Here is a 24,491-nt window from a genome sequence, read left to right as displayed (position 1 = left end):
TTTCTTTGGCAGTCGGGACTCTGACATCGTAAGATCATCCTTTCTTATTACATCTGAAACAACTGAATGCATTGTACCTCCATCGGTCCTTGGAGTATTCACTCCCATTACAGTAAAAAGCCTCTAAGCTTTGTGACTGCCTTTCATTTTTCTTCTTTTCAGGCTCTGCTGCTCCCTCACTTTGGGAACCTCCAGCAGCTGTTGCTTCTCGCCATAACTGGTTCATCTCCGTCTGTACACTTTGCAATTTGAAAGTGCTCTGCTCAGTGCTTTCAGTTGCTTAAGCCAACTCAACCTCCTTGTCTAAGCATATCTTGGTTTCTGTCAGCAACTTCTTCTATATATTCATCCCACAAACCAACCGGTCATGCAGGATATCGCTGAGAGAACTACCAAATTCACAGGGCTGGATTCTCCATTTGGGAGACTATGTCCCCACGCTGGCGTGAAAACAGTGGTGTTTTACTCCGGCAAAACTGGCTCAAAGTGGTCACCAATTCCCCATTTTGCTGGGGGCTAGCAGGGAGGCAGCATAGAGCTCCCAGCTCTAGCTGCTGATATGGCCCTGAGCATTTCCGGGTCCGTGGCCGCGTATGGGCACAGCGGCAGCCTGCAACGGCCGCGCCGTGCTCCATGGCAGACTCAGCCCGCGGACCCGCGCCGCCCGCCCACAGTGCGCCCAGCCCCAAATGAAGCCCCCCATGCCCACAGATCATCCCTCCCCTGTCTGTGGGAGCGCCGGACTGAGTCCGCAGCTGCCACGCTAAGTACACGATGGGTGAGACATCAGAATCCCACGCCGCGGGAACTCAGCCAGTCAGGGACAGAGCATCGCGGGGCGTGCCTCAGGCAAAGGCCTGAGGCCGCGATACGTGGCGCAGTGAACTCCGAGAGTAAGCTGCTTTTCAGGGGGCAGAGCATCGCGAAATTGGCACCGTCCCTGATTTTGGCGTCATCGGGTATTCTCCGCCCCCTCGCCGAACGCGATTTTGGTGCCGGGGAGCGGAAAATCCAGCCCACAATGTTCATTTGTCGAAGTCTGGCTGTGAAAGCAGATACCCAGAGCTCTGATGGCTGTATGAGACTTGTATATCTGTACAATGGTTGAAGATCAGGTGTTGTAATAGTCCCTCACTAGATGCACAATTAATCAAAGGACTTGGAGTTCGGAGCCTCCAGAGATGTTGAGCATCCCACAAGGTTGTATGTTTGTGGGCCGCGGACAGTAAGTAATATAACTTGTTGTTTCTCTTCTGCCATTATTTCATTGGTAGTGAAAAAGTATCAGCTTTTCGACATATTGGCCCCAACTTTCGATCTCCGGATCAAACGGATCAATTTTTTCAAACAGTGGCATCTCTATTTGACTGCAGACGATCTTTCACCTTTTTGTATTCTGAGAGACTCTTCCCCTCTCAACCCATCCAACATCAACATCAACAGGGATTACTTAAGGCAAATTATGTTCAACTGACCCAACTTGATTGAGTTTTTTGTTGAGGTTACAGAGAGTGTTGATGAGGATAATGCAGTTGGTAATGTGCCAGATGACAGGTTTGTCAGCAAAATAAACCAATGGAATAAATGGGATAGTGACAGCATGAATATAAATTTGGCAGAGTGACAGAAAACAGGAAAGAGTGGTGAATTTTTGTTCTGCGGACCGGAGCAAAATACACAATAGGGTTTTGCAGTTGGGAGAAATCCGCCCATTGAATTCCAGTGACTGACTAGAAAGATCACAAGATTTCAAGGGTCAGCATTTTCTCTGCTTCAGATTCAGGGCTGGTTGCTTCTATTTCCCTGCTTTCACTCTTTGAGATTCTTGTGGACTGACATGTCTCTGTGAAGTTCAGGGATATCTTAGAAAACCCTATATCCTGATGTTACAATGGTTTCCTATGGACTCTTCTCCTCTCAAATCCATTCTCCATGGCAACATGAATCATATGGGCCATGTATCCAGGTGGACATGCTAATGAACTACCTTCTGGACCCCAAACTCCATTCTATATTGGAATTAAATAGACTGTTTTAAGGAATTTTCAAAAAACATTACATTGTGGATATCTCCCTGTGAGACTTTGAGACAGTCTACCCACAGTCAGGACACTTCTACCCAGTAGGTAATCAAACTGCATCCCCCTTTAACAACCAGTCTAACCAGGGCAGAATTCAAAGCAGGCCAAATTACCCCTTTCTTCCCTCCATTTTACTTTAAATTAAAGAGGCGGTCCCAAAGCATGCCAATTTTTGTATTGTAAGAAGTCTTACAACACCAGGTTAAAGTCCAACAGGTTCCTTTGGAATGACTAGCTTTCTGAGCTAGTGATTCCAAATAAATCTGTTAGACTTTAACATGGTGTTGTCAGACTTCTTACTGTGCTCACCCCAGTCCAACACCGGCATCTCCATCTAAGTATTCATAGCAACATCAAGAGAAACTAGACAGACTTGTGGAATGGGCAGACATGTGGCAGGTGAAATTTAATGCAGAAAAGTGTGAAGTGATATGTTTTAGTAGGAATAACAGGGCGAGATAATGTAAAATAAAGGACACAATGTGTGAAGGAGCAGAGGGACTTGAGGGTATATGTGCACAAATAATTGAAGGTGACAGTACAGGTAGTGAAAATGGTTAATAAGGTATTTGGGCTTTATAAATGGAAGCATGGAGTATAAAATCAACGATGTTATCATGAACCTTTATAAATCATTGGCTCAGTCTCAGCTTGAGTATTGTGCCCCTTTCTGGTCTGCATGATTTTGGATGTGTGTGAAGGCGTTAGAGAATATTTGTGACAATGATTCGAGGGATGTGGGACTTCAGTTACATTGGTAGATTGGAGAATCTGAGATGGTTCTCCTTAAAAAGGAGAGTTGATAGAAGTGTTCAAACTCATGAGGAATCTGCAGAGTAGATAGGGAGACGCTGTTCCCATTGGCAGAAGAGCTGAGAACCAGTGAACAGATCTTTAAGGTGAATGGCTGGGGAACCAAAGGCAATGTGAGGAAAAGTTTGTTTAATGCAGCATAGAAAGTATTGTCTGAGTGTGGTGGAGGCAGCGTCAATTGTGGCCTTCAAAAGGGAATTGGATAATTATTTGAAAAGAAATGGAAATGCAAGACTACAGATAAAGAACTGGGGAGTGGGACTAGAACAAAGAACATAGAACAAAGAAAAGTACGGCACAGGAACAGCCTGCGCCGACCATGCTGCCCGTCTAAACTAAAATCTTCTACGCTTCCAGGGTCTGTTTCCCTATATTGCCATCCTATTCGTGTATTGGTCAAGATGCCCCTTAAACGTCACTATCGTCCCTGCTTCCACCACCTCCTCCGGCAGCGAGTTCTAGACACCTACTACCCACTGTGTAAAAGACTTGTCTCGTACCTGTTTTGTTACCTGTGTGGTAGGTAACGTGTGCTACTCAATCCTTGGCTAATGAAGAAGTCTTCTGAATCTCGATGAAGAAGACTCAAACTCATCCAATAGTAACAAAAGGTTTGTTGAGTAACTATAACAATAATTGCATGAGTTCTTTATTTTAACTTTGATACTAGTGATAAGGTTAACAAGATCTAACGACAGTAACTATACGTAACTCCACTAGCCATCTGAACTACTCTGCTATTGCCCTGGTCACAGTGCACCCCCGAGAGACCCAGAGACCCAATGTGGTTGCCTTTTATACCCCTGTTGGTCCGGCCCTCTAGTGATCATGTGGTGCTACTGATCACACATTAACCCCTTGTGTACATGCACATATAGAGATCACTACAGTACATTTCCTCTAAACCTTGCCCCTCGCACCTTAAACCTATGCCTCCTAGTAATTGACCCCTCTACCCTGGGAAAAAGTCTCTGACTATCCACTCTGTCTGTGCCCCGCATAATTTTGTAGACCTCTATCAGGTCGCCCCTCAACCTCCTTCGTTCCAGTGAGAACAAACCAAGTTTATTCAACCTCACCTCATAGCTAATGCCCTCCATACCAGGCAACATCCTGGTAAATCTCTTCTGCACCCTCTCAAAAGCCTCCATATCCTTCTGGCAGTGTGGCGACCAGAATTGAACACTATACTCCAAGTGTGGCCTAACTAAGCTTCTATACTGCAACATGACTTGCCAATTTTTATACTCAATGCCCCGGCCAATGAAAGCAAGCATGCCGTATGCCTTCTTGACTACCTTTTCCACCTGTGTTGCCCCTTTCATTGACCTGTGGACCTGTACACCTAGATCTCTCTGATTGCCAATACTCTTGAGGGTTCTACCATTCACTGTATATTCCCTACCTGTTTTAGACCTTCCAAAATGCATTACTAGCTAAGTTGCTCTTGCAGTGGTACAATTACAATTGGAATAAAACAATTTGATGAATGCTTGGGTACATGAAACCATCTGGAAGTTAATATCATAATCCTCCGAAGCATTAATTGCCAGACAAAATGCCACCAATATATACAAACGCTCAGAAAGTCAAGGGTTACTGTCTTAGTTTCTGGCTGTTGAGTAGCAGTAATACACAGCAGCAGGGCATAGATCTAGTGAGGTACATGCCTTCACCAGATTCATTATTAAATGCACCCATAGGTCTGCTGAATTAACACATTTTAAGACTGGATACCTCTGGGGAAGTCATTGTACTATCCAGTCCAATGTTTCCTATATTATCTTGGTCTGCAGCATTCTTCACATAATTGTAATTCAGAGAGTCATCCACATCGAGCTTCAGAATGTGATCTCTTAAGATGTCACTTAGAAGCTTGGAGGACCAGAGGAAACATTGGAACCAGCACCAGCTGAAAGTCATCACAACACGAATATACTTTGTTGTAAAATCACCATGGACATTTCCTTTTCTCTTCTTCTCTATCTTCTGATATAATGCATAATGTTTCTACTGCTACCTACGTACCTGCTAGGTGGAATACACCTCTTCAGTGACTTGTTTTTGTCATTCACAAAAATTACATTCTGTTCTGAAACTCCTATGACAAACTATTTTAGTTTCCAATATATTAAGTATCAATAAATCTAGGGCCGGATTTTCATGTTGAAGGCTGAAGGCAAGGGCTGGGATTAATCTGGCATTCTGTTCCCACCTCCGTTTCGGGATTGCTGGGAGGAGGGATTTTTTAGGGGTTCAGGCCTTAAGTAGCCTCAAGGCAGGCCTGCTGTTGGAATGGCGATCCCATGGTGGGAATCGAGTTAGGCCGAATCCACAGTGGCCAGTTTAAAAGGCCCGCCACTTTTCCCAAAAACTTCAGCCTGGTAATTCTGATGCAATAAGTGGCTTACCTATATATAGTTGAACTTTCTGACCACTTTAAACCCCCAACCCCTCATCACCCCCACCCAATATCAACTTTTCATACAGAACTCAAAAGCCCGATAAAAATTGAAAGCCGTTGAATAGTCCATAAAATTCACCAAGTAAACAAATTCACCAAGTAAACAAACTTCAGAAATCATGGACAGATTTCTCGGTTCCCACTGGCAGCACATCCCTGCTGTGGGTTTCATGGCAATGTGGGGTGACTTCAGTGGAAAATCCCATTGACAAGTGCCAGCGAGTGACGTGCCACCCAGAAACTCGGGGCTGGCTGACTGGAGAATCCAGCCCCATATCTCAACAGATGTCCAGACTCAATACCTAAAAGCAATGAAAAGTTAGCGGGCGGGATTCTCTCAGCCAAGGCCGGGCCGGAGAATCACTGGGACAGGTGCGAATCGCGTGACGCCACCCCAACGCCAGTCCGCCAATTCTCCGGAGAGTGGAGAATCGCCGCCATTGGCTCTGGCGCGTTCAGCACGGCGCCGGTTGGGGGCCGCTCTACAGGGCCCCCGGCGATTCTCAGCCCGGGATGGGCCGAGCGGGCATACAAAAACACCTGAGTCCCGACGGTGCCGTTCACACCTGGGGTGAAATTCTCACGAAACGGCGCGATGTCCGCCGACTGGCGCCCAAAACGGCGCCAATCAGGCGGGCATCGCGCCACCCCAAAGGTGCGGAATGGTCCGCATCTTTGGGGGCCGAGCCCCAACATTGAGGGGCTAGGCCGGCGCCGGAAGAATTTCCGCCCCGCCAGCTGGTGGAAACGGCCTTTGTTGCCCCGCCAGCTGGCGCGGAAATGACATGACGGGGCGGCGCATGCGCGGGAGCGTCAGCGTCCGCTGACAGTTTCCCGCACATGCGCAGTGGAGGGAGTCTCTTCCGCCTCCGCCATGGTGGAGACCGTGGCGGAGGCGGAAGGGAAAGAGTGCCCCCACGGCACAGGCCCGCCCGCGGATCGGTGGGCCCCGATCGCGGGCCAGGCCACCGTGGGGGCACCCCCCGGGGCCAGATTGCCCCGCGCCTCCCCCAGGACCCCGGAGCCTGCCCACGCCGCCTTGTCCCGCTGTTCAAAAGGTGGTTTAATCCACGCCGGCGGGACAGGCAATTTCTGGGCGGGACTTCGGCCCATCCGGGCTGGAGAATCCAGCGGGGGGGGCCCGCCAACCGGCGCGGCCCGATTCCCGCCCCCGCCGAATATCCGGTGCCGGAGACTTCGGCAACCGGAGGGGGCGGGATTCACGGCGGCCAACGGCCATTCTCCGACCCGCTGGGGGGTCGGAGAATGACGCCCCTGGTCTTACCCTGCGGGACCTTGGCGTGAATGGATCCGGGGGTGGCCTGGTGGGGGTGAGGGTGGGTCCGACCGGGGGGGGGAGGGGGCCTCCGCTGTGTCCTAGCCCGCGATCGGGGCCTACCGATCGGCGGGCCAGCTTCTCGGGCTGGGGGCCCCTTTTGTTCCACGCCAGGCCCTGTTGCCCTACGCCATGTTGCGTTGGGGCCGGCGCGGAAAAGGGAGCCACCGCACATGCGCGGCAATCGCGGCGGTCCCACTGCGCATGCTCAGACCTGTGGCGCCCATCTGACACCGGGATCGGCAGCTGGAGCGGCATGGGTCGCTCCACTGCCGTACTGGCCCCCTGGAAGGGTCAGAATCACAGCTCCTGAGGCCATGTTGACGCCGTCGAGAAACGTGACAGCGTTTACGACGGCGTCAACACTTAGCCTCAGATCAGAGAATCCCGCCCAGCATTTACATATTTGGCTGGATTCTCCCATCCCCCTGTCCCGCATTTCTTGGCTGCGTGCTATACGGTGGTGGCAGGATTCTATCTTCCTGGGATCTCCCATTGTAACAACACCACACCACCAGGATATCCGTGGGCGGGGGTGCATCGCCTGCAGGAAAAGTGAATCGAAATGACTGGAGAAATCTGGCCAGCATTTATACATTGGGCGGGATTATCCAGCTCCCAGCCGGATGTTACTTGGCCGTACCCAAATCGCTGGTGGCGGGGTTCCCTACTCCCCCCTCTTGTCAATGGGATTTCTTATTCAAGCCACCCCATGTCGCTGGGAAACCCACGGGTAGGGGTGTGCTCCCAGTGGGCGAAAAGAATCCCAACGACCGGAGAATTCCAGCTATTATCTTATTAGTAAACCTGCTCGCTTATACTTTCTGATACAGTTATCCAAGATAATGTCAATAGAGGAGTAATAATTAATGGTTGTTTGCCTTTCCAGGAATAGAACAGTAAATTGTACTGCATTATTCAGACAATACTGAATTAATCATTTCTAACTGTAATAGGTAGATTTGTGAGGTAAGGGATCTTAAACTCTGGTGGTAAACAATTTCTGCTTTTCTACTCATTACTCTTATTAAATATGAGGGATGGGCAAGTTGGCGAGTGAAAAATTAGAGTCAATATCAGAAACCATGGATTGATGCACCTAGGAACTTGTATTAGGATGTTAGGTCTATAGGAGTCCTCCATGAAGGAGACTAGAAAATGCCATTATTTAGAAAGTCAATTATTCAAAAACAAAGACAAAGATGATACATTTTGAGGTAAGTACTTATCATTCGTTACATTTTTCCTGAAAGCTAGTTACACTGTTAACAAAGTGTACACTTTCCTATCACTGTTTCAACTAATTGGTTTTGAAATTCTCCCTGACCCCCAGATATTATGGCCAGGATTATCCAATCGAGCTGCCAGGTTCTGACGCCAGCATGAAAAGTGGCGCCAACCACTCCGGCATCAACAGTCCTCGATCATCCGGTATGCTCCCCTTCCTAGGGAGCTAGGTCGGCACCAGAGTGGTCCCCGCAGCTCTAGCCAGGGCGAAACGGCTGGCGCGATTTTGTGCATGCGCGCTACAGCCAGCATGATTCCACGCATGCGCGTGGGTTCCCGTCTCCGCGCTGGCCCCCGGGCAATATGGTGGAGCCCTACAGGGGCCCAACGCGGAGGAACATAGGTCCCGACGGAACCAGCCCGCCCGCCTATCGGTAGGCCCCGATCACGGGCCGGGCCACCGTGGAGGCCCCCCCTCCGGGGTCGGATCCCCCCACCCCCCTCCAGGGATCCCACAGTGTGGGACCTGAGTAACCCAAGCTGGTGGGACTCGGCCGAACTCGGCGGGCACTCGGCCCGTCAAGGCCCGGAGAATCGCCGGGGGGGGGGGGGCGCTTTCAACGGCCCCCAACTGGCGCAGCGATCCCGCAGGCGCCCAAAATCGCCGCCGAAGAAAATCAGTGAGCCAGCGTCGGGGCGGCGCGGTGCGATTCTCACGCCCCCCCCCCGGGGATTCTCCGACACTGCGCCAAGTTGGAGAATCCCGGCCTATGGCTTTAAATTGGGAGGGGTTCAGCCTTACTGCAAGGTTATTTCTCGTGGATAACTTGCACTCTTTTTCCACCGGGGGGAGCACCTTGCAAAGGTGAAATGTTCAGCATTATTCATTGCAACTGTGCCTATGTCCAGTCACTGTGGCGAGATAGTCGCAATATCAGGTCTTGCCTGCAATTATGGAGTATGTGGAGAAGGGTGAGCTGGTATCTGTGATTGATACACAAAGTAAACGCAGAAATCAGAAGTTTGGGGGAATGCTGAGCAACATTTCACCAGGGAGGAATGTTTTACATTTTACACAGAAATTTAACTAATTAGCACCATTTGTTTTGTATGATAGGAACAGTTAGCAATAGCCGGGCCTGTGGAGACATATATTAAAATGGTAAATCCAAATAAATATATTTTCCAAATATCTAAGGCTACTTGAAAACAGCCTCTATTGACATGTTTTAGTGAGCAGAAACAAGAGGAGCTGAGTTTTATTGCGAATGCCTTGAGTTATGTGGAACGATTTCTGTGTCCCAACCTTGTGCATTTCAGCAGCGTTCCCAACAGCTTAACTTTATGAATGATGTGGAGATGCCGGCGTTGGACTGGGGTGAGCACAGTAAGAAGACTTACAACACCAGGTTAAAGTCCAACAGGTTTGTTTCAAAGCACTAGCTTTCGGAGCGCTGATTCACCTGAGGAAGGAGCTGTGCTCCGAAAGCTAGTGATTTGAAATAAACCTGTTGGACTTTAACCTGGTGTTGTAAGACTCCTTACTGTAACTTTATGAAGGCAGCCAATTAGTGCACTGCACCAGGTTTTGCTGTGTAATTAGGAATGGAGGAGAGTCAGGGTCACAGGAGAGTCAAAGTGAGGGGCAACTGGCAACCCCACTGTGAAGGTTATGAGATGCTGAGCTGTTTGGAGCAGGAGAGGGGAGCACATGGAAGAGGCATGATACTAATGATGGAACTGGCAGCCAAACCCCCTCACCCAACACTGTTTATAAGCATGTAGCCCAAGGCTTGCCAATTGAGTTCTTCAAAGTGAACACTGCATATCTATCCCATGGTTCTCTGGCCTCATGCTATGCTCTTGCCTCCTGTGAGTGGGTGAGCTGCGGACGTAGTGCGGGTCCCTTACAGCCCAAGAAAAAAATCAAATCCCTTCTAACAATAGCTTGATTATTATTTTGATTGGCTTCTAGTCACCGCCAAGTGATTAACCCCCTCCACTCCACCATGACTTTTCAGTGCGCTGGTAAGTCACTTCATTACCTCATTTCAGGCAGGCAGCAGATTGGTGGGATGTGAGACCTGATAGTTAAATAGACCTGTGGTGCCCCTTGCTTGCCCAAAACCGGTTCACAATTAATATCCAGTCATTTTGCAAGTACTATGAAATGTACATGTTGGCGTTCTCTGCTGTAGCATTAAACGTAGCAGCTAGATTATAGATGACTACGAACTGTCTAATTGAAAATTCTAGGACTTGTTGTAGAGGACAAATATTAGAATGTCGAATAGAAGCACAATGGCCCCAATTTTGCATCACTGGCAAAGTGACTGCCCTACCATTGGCCTCTACAAAAGTTGCCACAAAATTCCCGTGACCTCTGCTGCATGGATTTCCTCTTTCCTGATGTCAGTTGAATCTGGTGCAAAGCCAAGGGGATCTCCAGGCACCAGCAATAATGATGCCTTCAAGCATTGTAAGCAGCCAGTCACATTGAAATATTCTCAAAGATAGCAAACCAGGTTGTAAAATGCTGAACGTACTAATAGAACATAGAACAGTACAGCGCCTAACAGGCCCTTCGGCCCTCGATGTTGTGCCGAGCATTGTCCGAAACCAAGATCATGCTATCCCACCCCCTGTCATTCTGGTGTGCTCCATGTGCCTATCCAATAACCGCTTGAAAGTTTCTAAAGTGTCCGACTCCACTATCACAGCAGGCAGTCCATTCCACACCCTAACCACTCTCTGAGTAAAGAACCTACCTCGGACATCCTTCCTATATCTCCCACCCTGAACCTTATAGTTATGCCCACCTTGTAACAGCTACATCCACCCGAGGTAAAACTTTGAATCAAAATTTACAAGGAGTGAAATAAATGATTGGGACATACACATGGGATTAAGAAGCTTAAATATAATAAACAAACAAATCAAAATGGAGCATTTTGACATTCCGCAAATGTAAAATGAGTCTTTCAGGGTCATGATGTTATTCAGCAGTAATTATGAATTTAGTATACTGTTAAAAATACAGTTATATGCCATTGACCAAGGTGTAACTGTTTCAAAGATTTTTACAAGTGGCCTTAACACTGTAAAAGGGCAAGTTCTTTTCAATTCAATGATTTCTACCTGATTGAAATGTGGGGAAATTTCAACAGCATTCTCTGAGGATGCATAGAACAAGGATCTGGGGATGCAGATGATACCAAACATCGGGGTGGGGGGTGGCAGGGAGTGCCTGGTCCTGGCTCGGTCTTGTAAACAGAGTTTCTCGTCATCCACACTGAGCATGCAGAGCATCAGATCTGAAAGACCAGCTTAAAAAATCAGGCTGAATGTTCCGATTCTTTTAAAAATCTGTCAGTGTCAGGTCAATTTCACTGAGTTGTTGCGCTGTTTCCAACCTTTGGGCTGCTTCATGACTCCAATTTAATCTGAAAAGTCGACTAAAAAACACAAAAGTTGCCTGAGGGTCAGCAGCAACAGTACGTCAATTGAAAGTTTTCTTGCTTCAGAAATGCTATTCTCAAAATTGTGGAACCAGTTGGATGCTGTGTGTGTCTGGGTGAGGGGGAGTGGGGTGTGGGGAGATAGATTGGAGGGGAATTTGATGGGGGAGATAGAGGGGAGATTGGGTGGGGGTTTAGGATAGTAAGGGTGGTTTGGAGGGCAGCTTGAAGGTGGTGTTGGAGGTTAGTGGGGAAGTTAGAAGGAGCTTCAGAGGGGAGGTAAGAGGGAGGTTGGAGGGGAATTGAGGAAGATTGGAGAAGGAGATTGTGGGGGTGGTTTGGGAAATTAGGTATTTGGGGGACTTTATGGGTTTGGGAGCAGTTGAGGGGAAAGTTGGAGGGTCCTTTAGAAGGAGGTTGTGGGGGGGGGGGGGGGGTTTCGATTAAGTTTGCAGGGAGGTTGGAGACGGGGTTGGTGGGGAAGATTGGGGTGCTTAGAGTGGGGTTGGGGTTTTGGAGCTGTCATTGAGGGGGTTGGGGGAAGGTTAGATTCAGAGTTGAATTGTTTTGTAAATGATTTCTTTGGAGACACCTTCCTAACATCAGTTGATTGCTCTATGAATAATGATCCTGAGAAAATCAACATTGGTCCTCCAGTGTCAACATTGCTGCAATCACTCTGCCTATTGCATGCAGATGCAATGAACAAAAGAAAATACCGACAGTTATACACCACCTTTCATGATGTCCCAATTCGCTTTATAGCCAAAAAGTACTTTTGAGTTGTAGTGACTGGTATAATGTAGGCAACATTATCAGGTGACAGAGCAGGCTTGAGGGGCCGATTGGTCTAGTCCTGCTCCTCATACATATGTTTGTAAGATGTGGAAGTGCCGGCATTTGACTGGGGTGGGCACAGTAAGAAGCCTTGCAATGACAGGTTAAAGTCCATCAGGTTTATTTGGAATCACGAGCTTTCAGAGCACAGCTCCTTCATCAGGTGTTTGTAAGTCATTTTTGGCCGAATTAGATGAACTGAACTAGATGATCTTTGTCATCCATAATTATCTCTCGAACAGAAGTTGGAATCATGGCTGGAGTTCTGTTTATTTTGATGCTAATGAACGTTTTCTGCGAACAGGCTTTGTGGCGTGAGACTTTCAGGACAGGAGAGCATAATGAATTCATTGTGAATCAGTAACCTGCCTTACACACACATGATTCTCAAGAGTCTTTTCCATTACTTTAGGCTTGTCCTTTTGTCTACTTCCCCGTTATTCCACTCTATCCCGGTGCTTATAATGAGTTTATTGAGGTATTGGAATATTGTGATAAAGTCATGTTGCATTGTAGATATTAACAATTTATTGCAATGAGAATCAGCAATCAGCAGTGTATTCAGACTTGCTGATCAATAAAACACAGATACAATTGTGAATTATTCAGTCTTTGTACTCTGGCCTCTTACAATTTGTGTTACAAGACATCTGAGGGCTCCAATGCTTCTCACTGACAGTAAAGACATGTGTTGTTTAATCATTCCACTTTGTTACTCAGGAGAATTTCCAACTTTCTACTCTGTGAGATGACCGATAAATAGAATCCAATTACACACCTTGTATGAAACTATTATAATGAATATATCATGCACCCAGGGAGAAGAAACTCTTCTGCTTCTACAGAAAGGAAAAGATCTTGCACAGTTTATCTGGGTTGCAAGTATTGAATCTTTCCCTCAAATATGAATTTACTATCACTGTGTCCTTATAGAGAACATATTAATGGGGACAAAGACAGTCACTGAAATCGCTGTTATTGTCTATAGTTATAAATATTTCCTGTCAAATTAACAATATTGCACAATTTCATTCAAGTCAAATTTGTAGTCACTCTGGTTTGTTAATAGTTGTGGTGGGATCATCTAAAGTGTGCACAAAACTAACACTGCAATATATCATTGCTGCCCTTGATGTTAATGACACATGCTGCATGGATTTCAGGTGATATTTGTAACCAGATGCCTGCAATGGGTGTTTTCATTTTAGTAGTATCTTTCTGTGATTGTTTGGTGAATTGATTGGTGAATCCTGAAAGGGGAAAAACTAACCTACAAGCATGAGGGAAAGCGTTAAAGTTAGGGGTGGGGACGGAATAAAGGGCCCATAAACAGGAGAAACATCAGGTCCATGATTTCTTTCCCAAGCCCTGCATAAAATCACTGACCACAACTTCCTAATTTCTGTGATAAACTGCATATGTGTAGACACCAGACGTTGCTGTCAGTTTTAAAGGAGTAAGGATAGTGAACATTGACAGCTACTACAAATGCCAGACCAGAAGACCAGTTACTGGGTACATATTTTAACACAGGTTTTTTGTTTTAGTTTCATAATTTCCTTTTTTCCTTTGTAGCAACGTGTTTGCGCATACTCAGGAAAAATGATTCATGAACCGTACCTGTTTCTGAATTTTGTTATAGCTTTATGTTCCACTCCCATTTTCATCCATTGATTTCATTAAATAGTTCAACAATAGAGTGGATCATCATTCCTAGAAGCATCACTTTTGTGACAGGAAATCAGAGATGTATTCAAGTTAAGTATAGGACAAAATATTCTTCAAACTGCGAGCAAGTGATGTCAGCAAAAATAAGGTTGTGACCAACAGTCATGGTTGGATAATTACCATGGTAGCAGGTTGTTTGGGAAGGATTCTTGTGTGAAACTATTATGCACGTTTTATCCGTTCATTCCTTTTAATAGGAGAACCCTTCAATTCTATGAACTCATCTGGGAAAGATGTGACATCTCCTAATTTGAACGTTGGAGTTGCTTTAAGATCGCTCACCAAAGAGTTTAAGCAGGGAAAAGAAGTAGCTGTTAAAGACTTGAACCTTGATTTCTACAAAGGAGAAATTACAGCATTGTTAGGACCCAATGGAGCAGGCAAGACAACAACTATGTAAGTGATGCACCAAAATTTATTGATAGACATTAGAATTAATGGAGTGGAAACAATTAATTTGTCCTGTTTGGCAGTGAATTTGCATCATGTCAAATCTACTAAATTATGTTATTCAGCAAATGCTCATTATCAGCACTATTCTCTCGATAAAAGTTTGGTTAATTATTGAAGGTTTTCTTTTCACCTAATTATACTCTGTTCCTCTTTGAATCACTGCATTTACACGCAGGCAGATAAATTGGTTTGGGAACCATGTTAGATTTTGAACATATTTATTGGGCGGGATTTTCCATGCAACCCACCGTATGTTTGCAGCCGTGGAGGTGGCCCGCCATTGGCGGGATCTTCTGGTCCCGCCATTATCAACAGGGTTTCCCATTGAACTAGAAGCTCTCACTGGCATGAAGTGCCGGAATGTTTCTGCCGTTATCTTGATACGCAAGATGATAAATTGGATACTAGTTACCAGTAATGGACAAAACTTGATAATGTCATAGTGATGTCAACACAAGGACGCATTAAATTTTCCAGTAAGGGAAGGTGTTATTTTGGTTATCTGTTGAGTTAACTGTGTGTTGGGCCAAGTTAGTTTGGAAATGGGAACCTGGATTGTAGTTTTAGGGTAAGGGAGAATGAGAGTATAGAGGTCAGGAGCTCAGATTTGACGTCGCAGGAGGGGGCCAGTGTTCAGGTAGGTGGTTTGAAGTGTGTCTACTTCAATGCCAGGAGTATACGAAATAAGGTAGGGGAACTGGCAGCATGGGTTGGTACCTGGGACTTCGATGTTGTGGCCATTTCGGAGACATGGATAGAGCAGGGACAGGAATGGATGTTGCAGGTTCCGGGGTTTAGGTGTTTTAGTAAGCTCAGAGAAGGAGGCAAAAGAGGGGGAGGTGTGGCGCTGCTAGTCAAGAGCAGTATTACGGTGGCTGAGAGGATGCTAGATGGGGACTCATCTTCCGAGGTAGTATGGGCTGAGGTTAGAAACATGAAAGGAGAGGTCACACTGTTGGGAGTCTTCTATAGGCCTCCAAATAGTTCTAGGGATGTAGAGGAAAGGATGGCGAGGATGATCCTGGATAAGAGCGAAAGTAACAGTGTAGTTATTATGGGAGACTTTAACTTTCCAAATATTGACTGGAAAAGATATAGTTTGAGTACATTAGATGGGTCGTTTTTTGTACAGTGTGTGCAGGAGGGTTTCCTGACACAGTTTGTTGACAGGTCAACAAGAGGCGAGGCCACATTGGATTTGGTTTTGGGTAATGAACCAGGCCAGGTGTTGGATTTGGAGGTAGGAGAGCAAATTGGGGACAGTGACCACAATTCGGTGACGTTTACGTTAATGATGGAAAGGGATAAGTATACACCGCAGGGCAAGAGTTATAGCTGGGGGAAGGGCAATTATGATGCCATTAGACGTGACTTGGGGGGGATAAGGTGGAGAAGTAGGCTGCAAGTGTTGGGCACACTGGATAAGTTGAGCTTGTTCAAGGATCAGCTACTGCGTGTTCTTGATAAGTATGTACCGGTCAGGCAGGGAGGAAGGCGCCGAGCGAGGGAACCGTGGTTTACCAAAGAAGTGGAATCTCTTGTTAAGAGGAAGAAGGAGGCCTATGTGAAGATGAGGTGTGAAGTTTCAGTTGGGGCGATGGATAGTTACAAGGTAGCGAGGAAGGATCTAAAGAGAGAGCTAAGACGAGCAAGGAGGGGACATAAGAAGTATTTGGCAGGAAGGATCAAGGAAAACCCAAAAGCTTTCTATAGGTATGTCAGGAATAAGCGAATGACTAGGGAAAGAGTAGGACCAGTCAAGGACAGGGATGGGAAGTTGTGTGTGGAGTCTGAAGAGATAGGCGAGATACTAAATGAATATTTTTTGTCAGTATTCACTCAGGAAAAAGATAATGTTGTGGAGGAGAATGCTGAGCCCCAGGCTAATAGATTAGATGGCATTGAGGTACGTAGGGAAGAGGTGTTGGCAATTCTGGACAGGCTGAAAATAGATAAGTCCCCAGGACCTGATGGGATTTATCCTAGGATTCTCTGGGAGGCCAGGGAAGAGATTGCTGGACCTTTGGCTTTGATTTTTATGTCATCATTGGCTACAGGAATAGTGCCAGAGGACTGGAGGATAGCAAATGTGGTCCCTTTGTTCAAAAAGAGGAGCAGAGACAACCCCGGCAACTATAGACCGGTGAGCCTCACGTCTGTAGTGGGTAAAGTCTTGGAGGGGATTATAAGAGACAAGATTTATAATCATCTAGATAGGAATAATATGATCAGGGATAGTCAGCATGGCTTTGTGAAGGGTAGGTCATGCCTCACAAACCTTATCGAGTTCTTTGAGAAGGTGACTGAACAGGTAGACGAGGGTAGAGCAGTTGATGTGGTGTATATGGATTTCAGCAAAGCGTTTGATAAGGTTCCCCACGGTAGGCTATTGCAGAAAATACAGAGGCTGGGGATTGAGGGTGATTTAGAGATGTGGATCAGAAATTGGCTAGCTGAAAGAAGACAGAGGGTGGTGGTTGATGGGAAATGTTCAGAATGGAGTTCAGTCACAAGTGGAGTACCACAAGGATCTGTTCTGGGGCCGTTGCTGTTTGTCATTTTTATCAATGACCTAGAGGAAGGCGCAGAAGGGTGGGTTAGTAAATTTGCAGACGATACTAAAGTCGGTGGTGTTGTCGATAGTGTGGAAGGATGTAGCAGGTTACAGAGGGATATAGATAAGCTGCAGAGCTGGGCTGAGAGGTGGCAAATGGAGTTTAATGTAGAGAAGTGTGAGGTGATTCACTTTGGAAGGAATAACAGGAATGCGGAATATTTGGCTAATGGTAAAGTTCTTGAAAGTGTGGATGAGCAGAGGGATCTAGGTGTCCATGTACATAGATCCCTGAAAGTTGCCACCCAGGTTGATAGGGTTGTGAAGAAGGCCTATGGAGTGTTGGCCTTTATTGGTAGAGGGATTGAGTTCCGGAGTCAGGAGGTCATGTTGCAGCTGTACAGAACTCTGGTACGGCCGCATTTGGAGTATTGCGTACAGTTCTGGTCACCGCATTATAGGAAGGACGTGGAGGCTTTGGAGCGGGTGCAGAGGAGATTTACCAGGATGTTGCCTGGTATGGAGGGAGAATCTTATGAGGAAAGGCTGATGGACTTGAGGTTGTTTTCGTTGGAGAGAAGAAGGTTAAGAGGAGACTTAATAGAGGCATACAAAATGATCAGGGGGTTGGATAGGGTGGACAGTGAGAGCCTTCTCCCGCGGATGGAAATGGCTGGCACGAGGGGACATAGCTTTAAACTGAGGGGTAATAGATATAGGATAGAGGTCGGAGGTGGGTTCTTTACGCAAAGAGTAGTGAGGCCGTGGAATGCCCTACCTGCTACAGTAGTGAACTCGCCAACATTGAGGGCATTTAAAAGTTTATTGTATAAACATATGGATGATAATGGCATAGTGTAGGTTAGATGGCTTTTGTTTTGGTGCAACATCGTGGGCCGAAGGACCTGTACTGCGCTGTATTGTTCTATGTTCTATGTTCTAAATATCAAGCCTTTTGCCAAAGTGTATGCTTTGCTTGGGCCACTTGCATGTTTAAGCTTCAGTAGAACTATTTTTCACTGCTAACACATTCTTAACAAATATTGACACAAGGGGCAGCATGAAAGCATCTTTTATTTGCTGTGGAATTAACCCAAGCTCCAAAAACCCCAAATACATCAGCACAGCTACCGGAAATTAGCATGGACCTGCCTGCACTTGGTTTCTGCCTTTTCCTGGATTTTCTGATGGGCAGAATCTCTGGTTGCCATTTAAAAAGCAGAGTTAATCTGCCGCAAGGATGGAGTGCTCGGTGTGTTGAGAATTCCTGCTTTCCTCATTAATTCAGGCCAAGGCAAAGTGCAGGAAGGTGGTAGCCCAAGTGAGAAGTGGAAAACACTTGGAAGATCGACTTGTGGACGGATGCGGAAGATGTACAATGCTAATCAGGTGCCCCCAACTTTACAGATTCACGACAATAAAGGGTAAAATCCTATTGGAGTTGTTGGATTTGCATGATGCAGAATTTGGAAGCAAAGATTTTAAATTTAATTTTGGCATTGATGAAACAACTCCTCTGCAGGTTATGTTTGTCAAATGACAAATACATTTTTACATGAGGTCATAAATAGTTCCTCAAATTTCTTTCTTCCCTCCAAATAAATCACAGAACTCTTGGACTATAAACAGAACATATGCAAACATGTGATAATGTAGAATTACGCAAATTGATAAGTAGCTTATTGTTTTTTTTCTGGTCTATTAACTCTTATACATGAAATGTACCCCAAACTAATGCATTGTGTTTGTCTATTGCATAGGTCAATGTTAACTGGCTTGCACCAGCCCAGCTCTGGTGCTGTTTATGTTAATGGTAGGAATATGAATCAAGAGATGACAGTCATTAGGGAAGAGCTGGGAGTGTGCCTGCAACATGATGTGCTGTTTGAGTGCTTAACAGTGCATGAACATCTCTTGTTATATGGGATAATTAAAGCACCACAGTGGACATACAAACAGCTGCTGCAAGAGGTGAAAATGTAAGTCTGAATATGTTTCCATGCTCGATGAAATAACTGGGAATATTTAGAAAGGGCTTTGTGCAGGAGTTTCTATTAGACTGCACTGTTTTAGTTTTACAATGTATTTTGGACAAAATGCAGCAGGCACATGGGAACACCACTACCTGCAAGATCCCCTTCAGATCACATGCCATCCTGACTTAAAAACATTTCACCATTCCTTCACCGTTGCTGAATCAAAATCCCGGAACTTCCTTTCGAACAGCACAGTATTCTTTCACAGCAAGGTGGTTAAGAAAAGATGGCTCACCATCACCTTCTCAAGGCAAGAATTGTTGGCCTTGCCAGTGATGCTTACATTGAATGAATGGTTAAAAGAAAATCAAGCAATCAAGTGCTGAAGATGTTGGCCGCAAATGGGATGCAGCTGATAGATCCCAGGAGAGACCTCCTCCCAGATTCCTGACAGCCGTTACACCTGACGAAATCTAACCAGACCTCACAAGACCTCACGATCTGGGTCCCTCCCATAATGGATAGTTAAGTGAATTTAGAAACCCACTTAGCCATGCTGACGCTGGGTTGAATGACCTACCGCCATTTATTAGCTTTGATGTGGAGACCACAGAGGGGTCTCCACAAGCGGGGACCAGGCGAATGGCACTCGCGGGGTCTCCCAGGCGATCGGAGGCACCTGGGTGGTCAACCTTGGGGCAGGATGGTACCCTGGCATGGCTGTTGCCACATGAACACCTTGGCACTGCCAACTTAGCATGCTGGCAGTGCTACCCTGGCAGTGCCATTTGGGTGCAAGCCTGGCACTGTCAGGGTGCCCAGTGGTACGGCCATGCTGGCAGAGACGTTACAGGGTGCCATGCTGACAATACCAAAGTGCCAGACTGGCATTTTGCCCATGCCAAAGATCAGATCCGGAGATTCCCTGCCCTTGCGAGATGGGATGCTGGGGGCCTCTGATGACACTCTTATAGGTGTTGGGGGGGGGGGGGGGGGGGAGTCAGGAGGTCACGTCAGGAGGGGTCAAAAGATAGGCGCCCCGTTTAAAAATGGCATCCTGATCTCTTCCTACACTGAGGAGCTCCACTCATCAGAGCTCCTCAGGGCAGGAAATTATGCTAAAGTACAGCCTCGTGGGGGTAGGGGGGGGACGTTCCCGCTGGCGCCCAAAATACAGTGTAGCGCCTGGAATGACCCGCTAATTCCACCCGAAATGGACATTGATTTTTTTGGGTTAGATTGCACCCGAAGGAATTTCAGGATATATATCCATAGCAGATAGAGTTTTCATAATTTTTTGCTCAGCTTAAAAACGTTTTAGTAATTAACCTCACCAACACACTGGCAGGTGGGAGAATTGCAGGAGCCGGAGAAGTCTGGTTTGAGACAGATTCTGACTATTGAAGTGAGGATTTAAATATTTAATTCGGTTCTCACTCAGGAAGGGCATGAACCAGATCATGGCAGTTGGAGCGCACCAGGAGCATCAGAAACTGTTTGGTACCTGGAGCAAATCTCGTTTGAGGCCTCTCTTGGAATTCTCCCGACATAGTGGCATTTGTGCCAGGCACATGTGGCCGGAGAATCTCCTCCAGACACTGGGATGGATTCTCCGTTTGGGAGATTCTCCCACCAGAAATGATTCACCTCAGGGGCGTCATTCTCCGACCCCCCGCCGGGTCGGAGAATGGCCGTTGGCCGCCGTGAATCCCGCCCCCGCCGAAGTCTCCGGTACCGGAGATTGGGCGGGGGCGGGAATCGGGCCGCGCCGGTTGGCGGGACCCCCCCGCTGGATTCTCCAGCCCGGATGGGCCGAAGTCCCGCCCAGAAATTGCCTGTCCCGCCGGCGTAAATCAAACCTGGTATTTACCGGCGGGACCAGGCGGCGTGGGCGGGCTCCGAGGTCCTGGGGGGGGCGCGGGGCGATCTGACCCCGGGGGGTGCCCCCACGGTGGCCTGGCCCGCGATCGGGGCCCACCGATCCGCGGGCGGGCCTGTGCCGTGGGGGCACTCTTTCCCTTCCGCCTCCGCCACGGCCTCCACCATGGCGGAGGCGGATGAGACTCTCCCCACTGCGCATGCGCGGGAAACTGACAGCGGCCGCTGACGCTCCGCGCATGCGCCGCATTTCCGCGCCAGCTGGCGGGGCAACAAACGCCATTTCCGCCAGCTGGTGGGGCGGAAACCCCTCCGGTGTCGGCCTAGCCCCTCAATGTTGGGGCTAGGCCGCCAAAGATGCGGAGCATTCCGCACCTTTGGGCCGGTGCGATGCCCGTCTGATTGGCGCCGTCTTTGGTGCCAGTCGGCGGACATCGCGCCGTTGGGGGAGAATTTCGCCCCAGATATGCGTTCGCACTGGGAGCGGCACCCAGAAGCAATGCACTATCCCTTGCCATGCTAATTTATGCATTGCGGGGATTGCAAGGGATGCCTTTGCAAATCCCGCTATCGGGTTGCAGGCTGCCCAATCGCGAGGTCTAGTAGCTGCCCACCGCAACAGAATCCCGGCCCATCTGCATCACAGGATTTGCTGTGTCATCCCCAGTATGAGAGTGACCAGACCCCCCCCCCCCATCCGACCCCCCCACCAGAGATTCCAAAAAGAGAGACCCCCTACAGAAGGCCCCATAACAGAGCCCCTTGCCAGAGTCCCCCACCAGAGACCCCCATAAGAGCCCCACCAGAGACCCCCATAACAAGATCCATACCAGAGACCACCCCATAACAGGTCTTCCAGAGTACCCAAAACAGAGTCCCCCTCCCAAAACAGGGACCCACTCCCAGAACAGGGACCCTAACCAGAGGTCTTCCCATCACAGAGAGACCCCCATTACAGATACCTCTGCCTAGAAGCCAGAGAGCAGTCCAGACAGAGACACTGATAAAAAACACTGCTTTAAAACTCACCAGTTCCTGACACCCGCTGCCTCAGGCAGATAAGGTGGCAGCTGCAAATACCTAGAAAATGAAACCCACATCTCCAGGGTTTAAACACCCTCAGATCTTTGATCTGCAGGGATTTCATTCACATCAATGAGAAATTACTTCTACCATGCTACGATTGAAAGCTTCCAGGCAGCCAGCTGTCTGGATTGTTTAATGTAATTTCCCTTGATGCTTGAATGAACCTCAAGTACCCTGCTGTGAAACTAACTGCAATGTTTATAAACATCTAGCTATTATTGACAGCTATTAACCACATCAAAAGCTGTAAAGTGTCTCTATTATGGAGGGTGTTGTCTCTTCTCTGGGGGATCTCTCTTATGTGGGGAGATCTGTTATGGGGGACTGTAGTGGGGGTCTTGGGAGTCTCTGGTGGGGCTCAGTTATGGGGTGTCCCAGGTGCAAGGCTTTGTTATCAGGGGGTTTCTGGCGGGGGTCTTTGTTATGAGCGGTCTCTGTTATAGGGGTTTCTGGGATGTCTGGTGGGGGTGGGGTGGGCAGGACTTGAATTGTGTGGGGTAGGGGGCCCTCTGATTGACTTAGGGGGCATCCATCTTAAAGACTTACCCCTTGGCTGTCTGCGGGATCCACTGCACCAGGTACACACTGACAAATACCTGAATCAATCCATGTCCACGTGAAAACCGAACCGGAGAATCACGGATTACGTGGAGAATCCGGGGCGGGATTCTGTTTCCCGACGCGTTTCCCAATGGCATCAACATGGCCTCAGGATCAGCAATTCTGGCGCCTAAGGAGGCCAGCACAGCGCTGGAGCGGTCCACGCCACTGCAGCTGCTGAACCCAGCGTCAACTAGGCGCCGCAGTGTCCGCGGATGCGCAGTGGCACTGACGCCAATGCGCGCATGCGCAGTGGCTCCCTTCTCCGCGCTGGCCCCGATGCAACATGGCGTAGGGCTACAGGGGCCGGCGCGGAAGAAAGGATGCCCGCATCACGAGAGGCCGGCCCGCCGATCGGTGGACCCGATTGCGGGCCAGGCCACAACGGAGGTCCCCCACCCCCCCGGGGTCGTACCCCCACCCCCACCCCCACAGGCCGCCCCCGGACCCATCCACGGCGAAGTCCCGCTGGCTGAGAGCAGGTTAGAATGGCGCCGACGGGACTCAGGATTTTTGCTAAGGCCGCTCGGCCCATCCCGGGGCGGCGTGGCGTGATTCGCGCCAGTCGCGGTGATTCTCCGGCCCGGCCCTGGGCTGAGAGAATCCTGCCCCCAGTGTCCTGCCCGTTAATAGGATGCAAGTTGGTCAATTTGACTTATTTGTATTCTCTCGCCAGCGGGGTCTAGATCATTGGAAGTGGATCGGTGGCACCGTTTTGTTGACATCATTGGATTGTCCACCCAATCGCGGGACTCTGTCAGCGTCGCGCAGTGGAGAATCCAGTCCACTAATAGGCACATTTGAAAAGATTTTAAATACATTTTTTAAATAGACTTAAAAACTGACTACAATGCACGAAAGCAATGAGTAGCTAACTTATAAAAGGTGTTTCAATTATTTAAAATTTGGTTGCTCGCAGGTGTTGGTGTGGCAGGGTGTGGTGCAGTGCGTGAGGCCGCAAATAAACTATGGTCATTTTTTGATAGGGGGAGGCGAAAGCTTCATTGGAAGCCCCCCTTCTGAGTGGTGGAGCCCTCCCTCAGGGCCCAGTGATCTCTGAATCTCTTCCCTCCTCAACCTTCTGCGAGACCCCAATCACCCCCTCGGGGCTCTTCCAGACCTTCGCTATCACGCTCCCACCTTAACCCCTGCCACTCATCTTTCCTCCAGTTCCCAGCACTTATATCCAGGCAGCTCGCTGCCATGCCTTTTCTGGCTGCCAGCCAAACTCCCAGTGATGGTTGGAAGTCCCACCTTCTGTCAATATATGTTCATTAGAGCGTGAAATGGCATTGAGCCTGCTGGAGTCGGCAGGGATGTGTTCCCTTGTGTTCGCTGACCTACATTGACTTTTGGCAACTCAATACCTCAAATGTAAAATTCTATCATCACATCAATATAATTTCTTCGTTTCACTCCTCTCTACTTTTGTAAACCCTTCCAGCTTTATATCCCACGTTCAAAGCTGAATTTCATCAATGCTGACCTTGTGTACATCTTCATGGCTTCAACTCTCTAGACTCCACACTATAGAATTCCTTTGCTAAATCCCTATTTCTCCTGCTTTCTTCCCTGCTTAACAACCATGGTCTTTTAAAAACGTTTTTAGCCACCACTTCCAATGTCTCCTTACCTTTTATCTCATTACACTTCTCTGAATTGTCCTGGGACATTTTCTTCATTAATGATGCAATATAATTCCAAGATGTTGTTGACAGCTATGTCTGTCAGGAGTTCAAGCACAGAGGTCAGAACATTCAGCATGATTTTCAGTTCATTTTTTTAATGGATAGTAAACCGAAAGAGGTGCATGTGACAGGAAGCACTGCAACAAGACTGCTAATCCATAATTAATGTTAACTGTTTTGCAGTGATAAAACATACATTTGCTCTGACCTATGTATATGTGAATGTCATTTTTTGACACTTCAAGTAGATAAAGCCAGAGACTTGCATGCAAATTCAATATTTTATTTCTCACAAGTTGCCTCACAGTCTTG

The 24,491-nt window shown here is 47.7% G+C and overlaps 1 protein-coding gene across 1 annotated transcript in view; it reads left to right on the top strand.

The window, feature by feature from the left end:
- Nucleotides 1-24,491, top strand: part of LOC140425056 (ATP-binding cassette sub-family A member 13-like) — a 505,398-nt gene that overhangs the window by 345,003 nt on the left and 135,904 nt on the right. The window contains exons 36-37 of the mRNA XM_072508872.1: nucleotides 14,142-14,340; nucleotides 18,712-18,930. Of these exons, the coding sequence (XP_072364973.1) occupies nucleotides 14,142-14,340; nucleotides 18,712-18,930 (418 nt within the window). The remainder of the gene's footprint in view (nucleotides 1-14,141; nucleotides 14,341-18,711; nucleotides 18,931-24,491) is intronic.

Source organism: Scyliorhinus torazame, chromosome 6 (genome assembly GCF_047496885.1).
Source record: "Scyliorhinus torazame isolate Kashiwa2021f chromosome 6, sScyTor2.1, whole genome shotgun sequence".
In the NCBI taxonomy this organism is placed as follows: Eukaryota; Metazoa; Chordata; class Chondrichthyes; order Carcharhiniformes; family Scyliorhinidae; genus Scyliorhinus; species Scyliorhinus torazame.
This window is presented reverse-complemented; position numbering and strand designations above follow the sequence as displayed.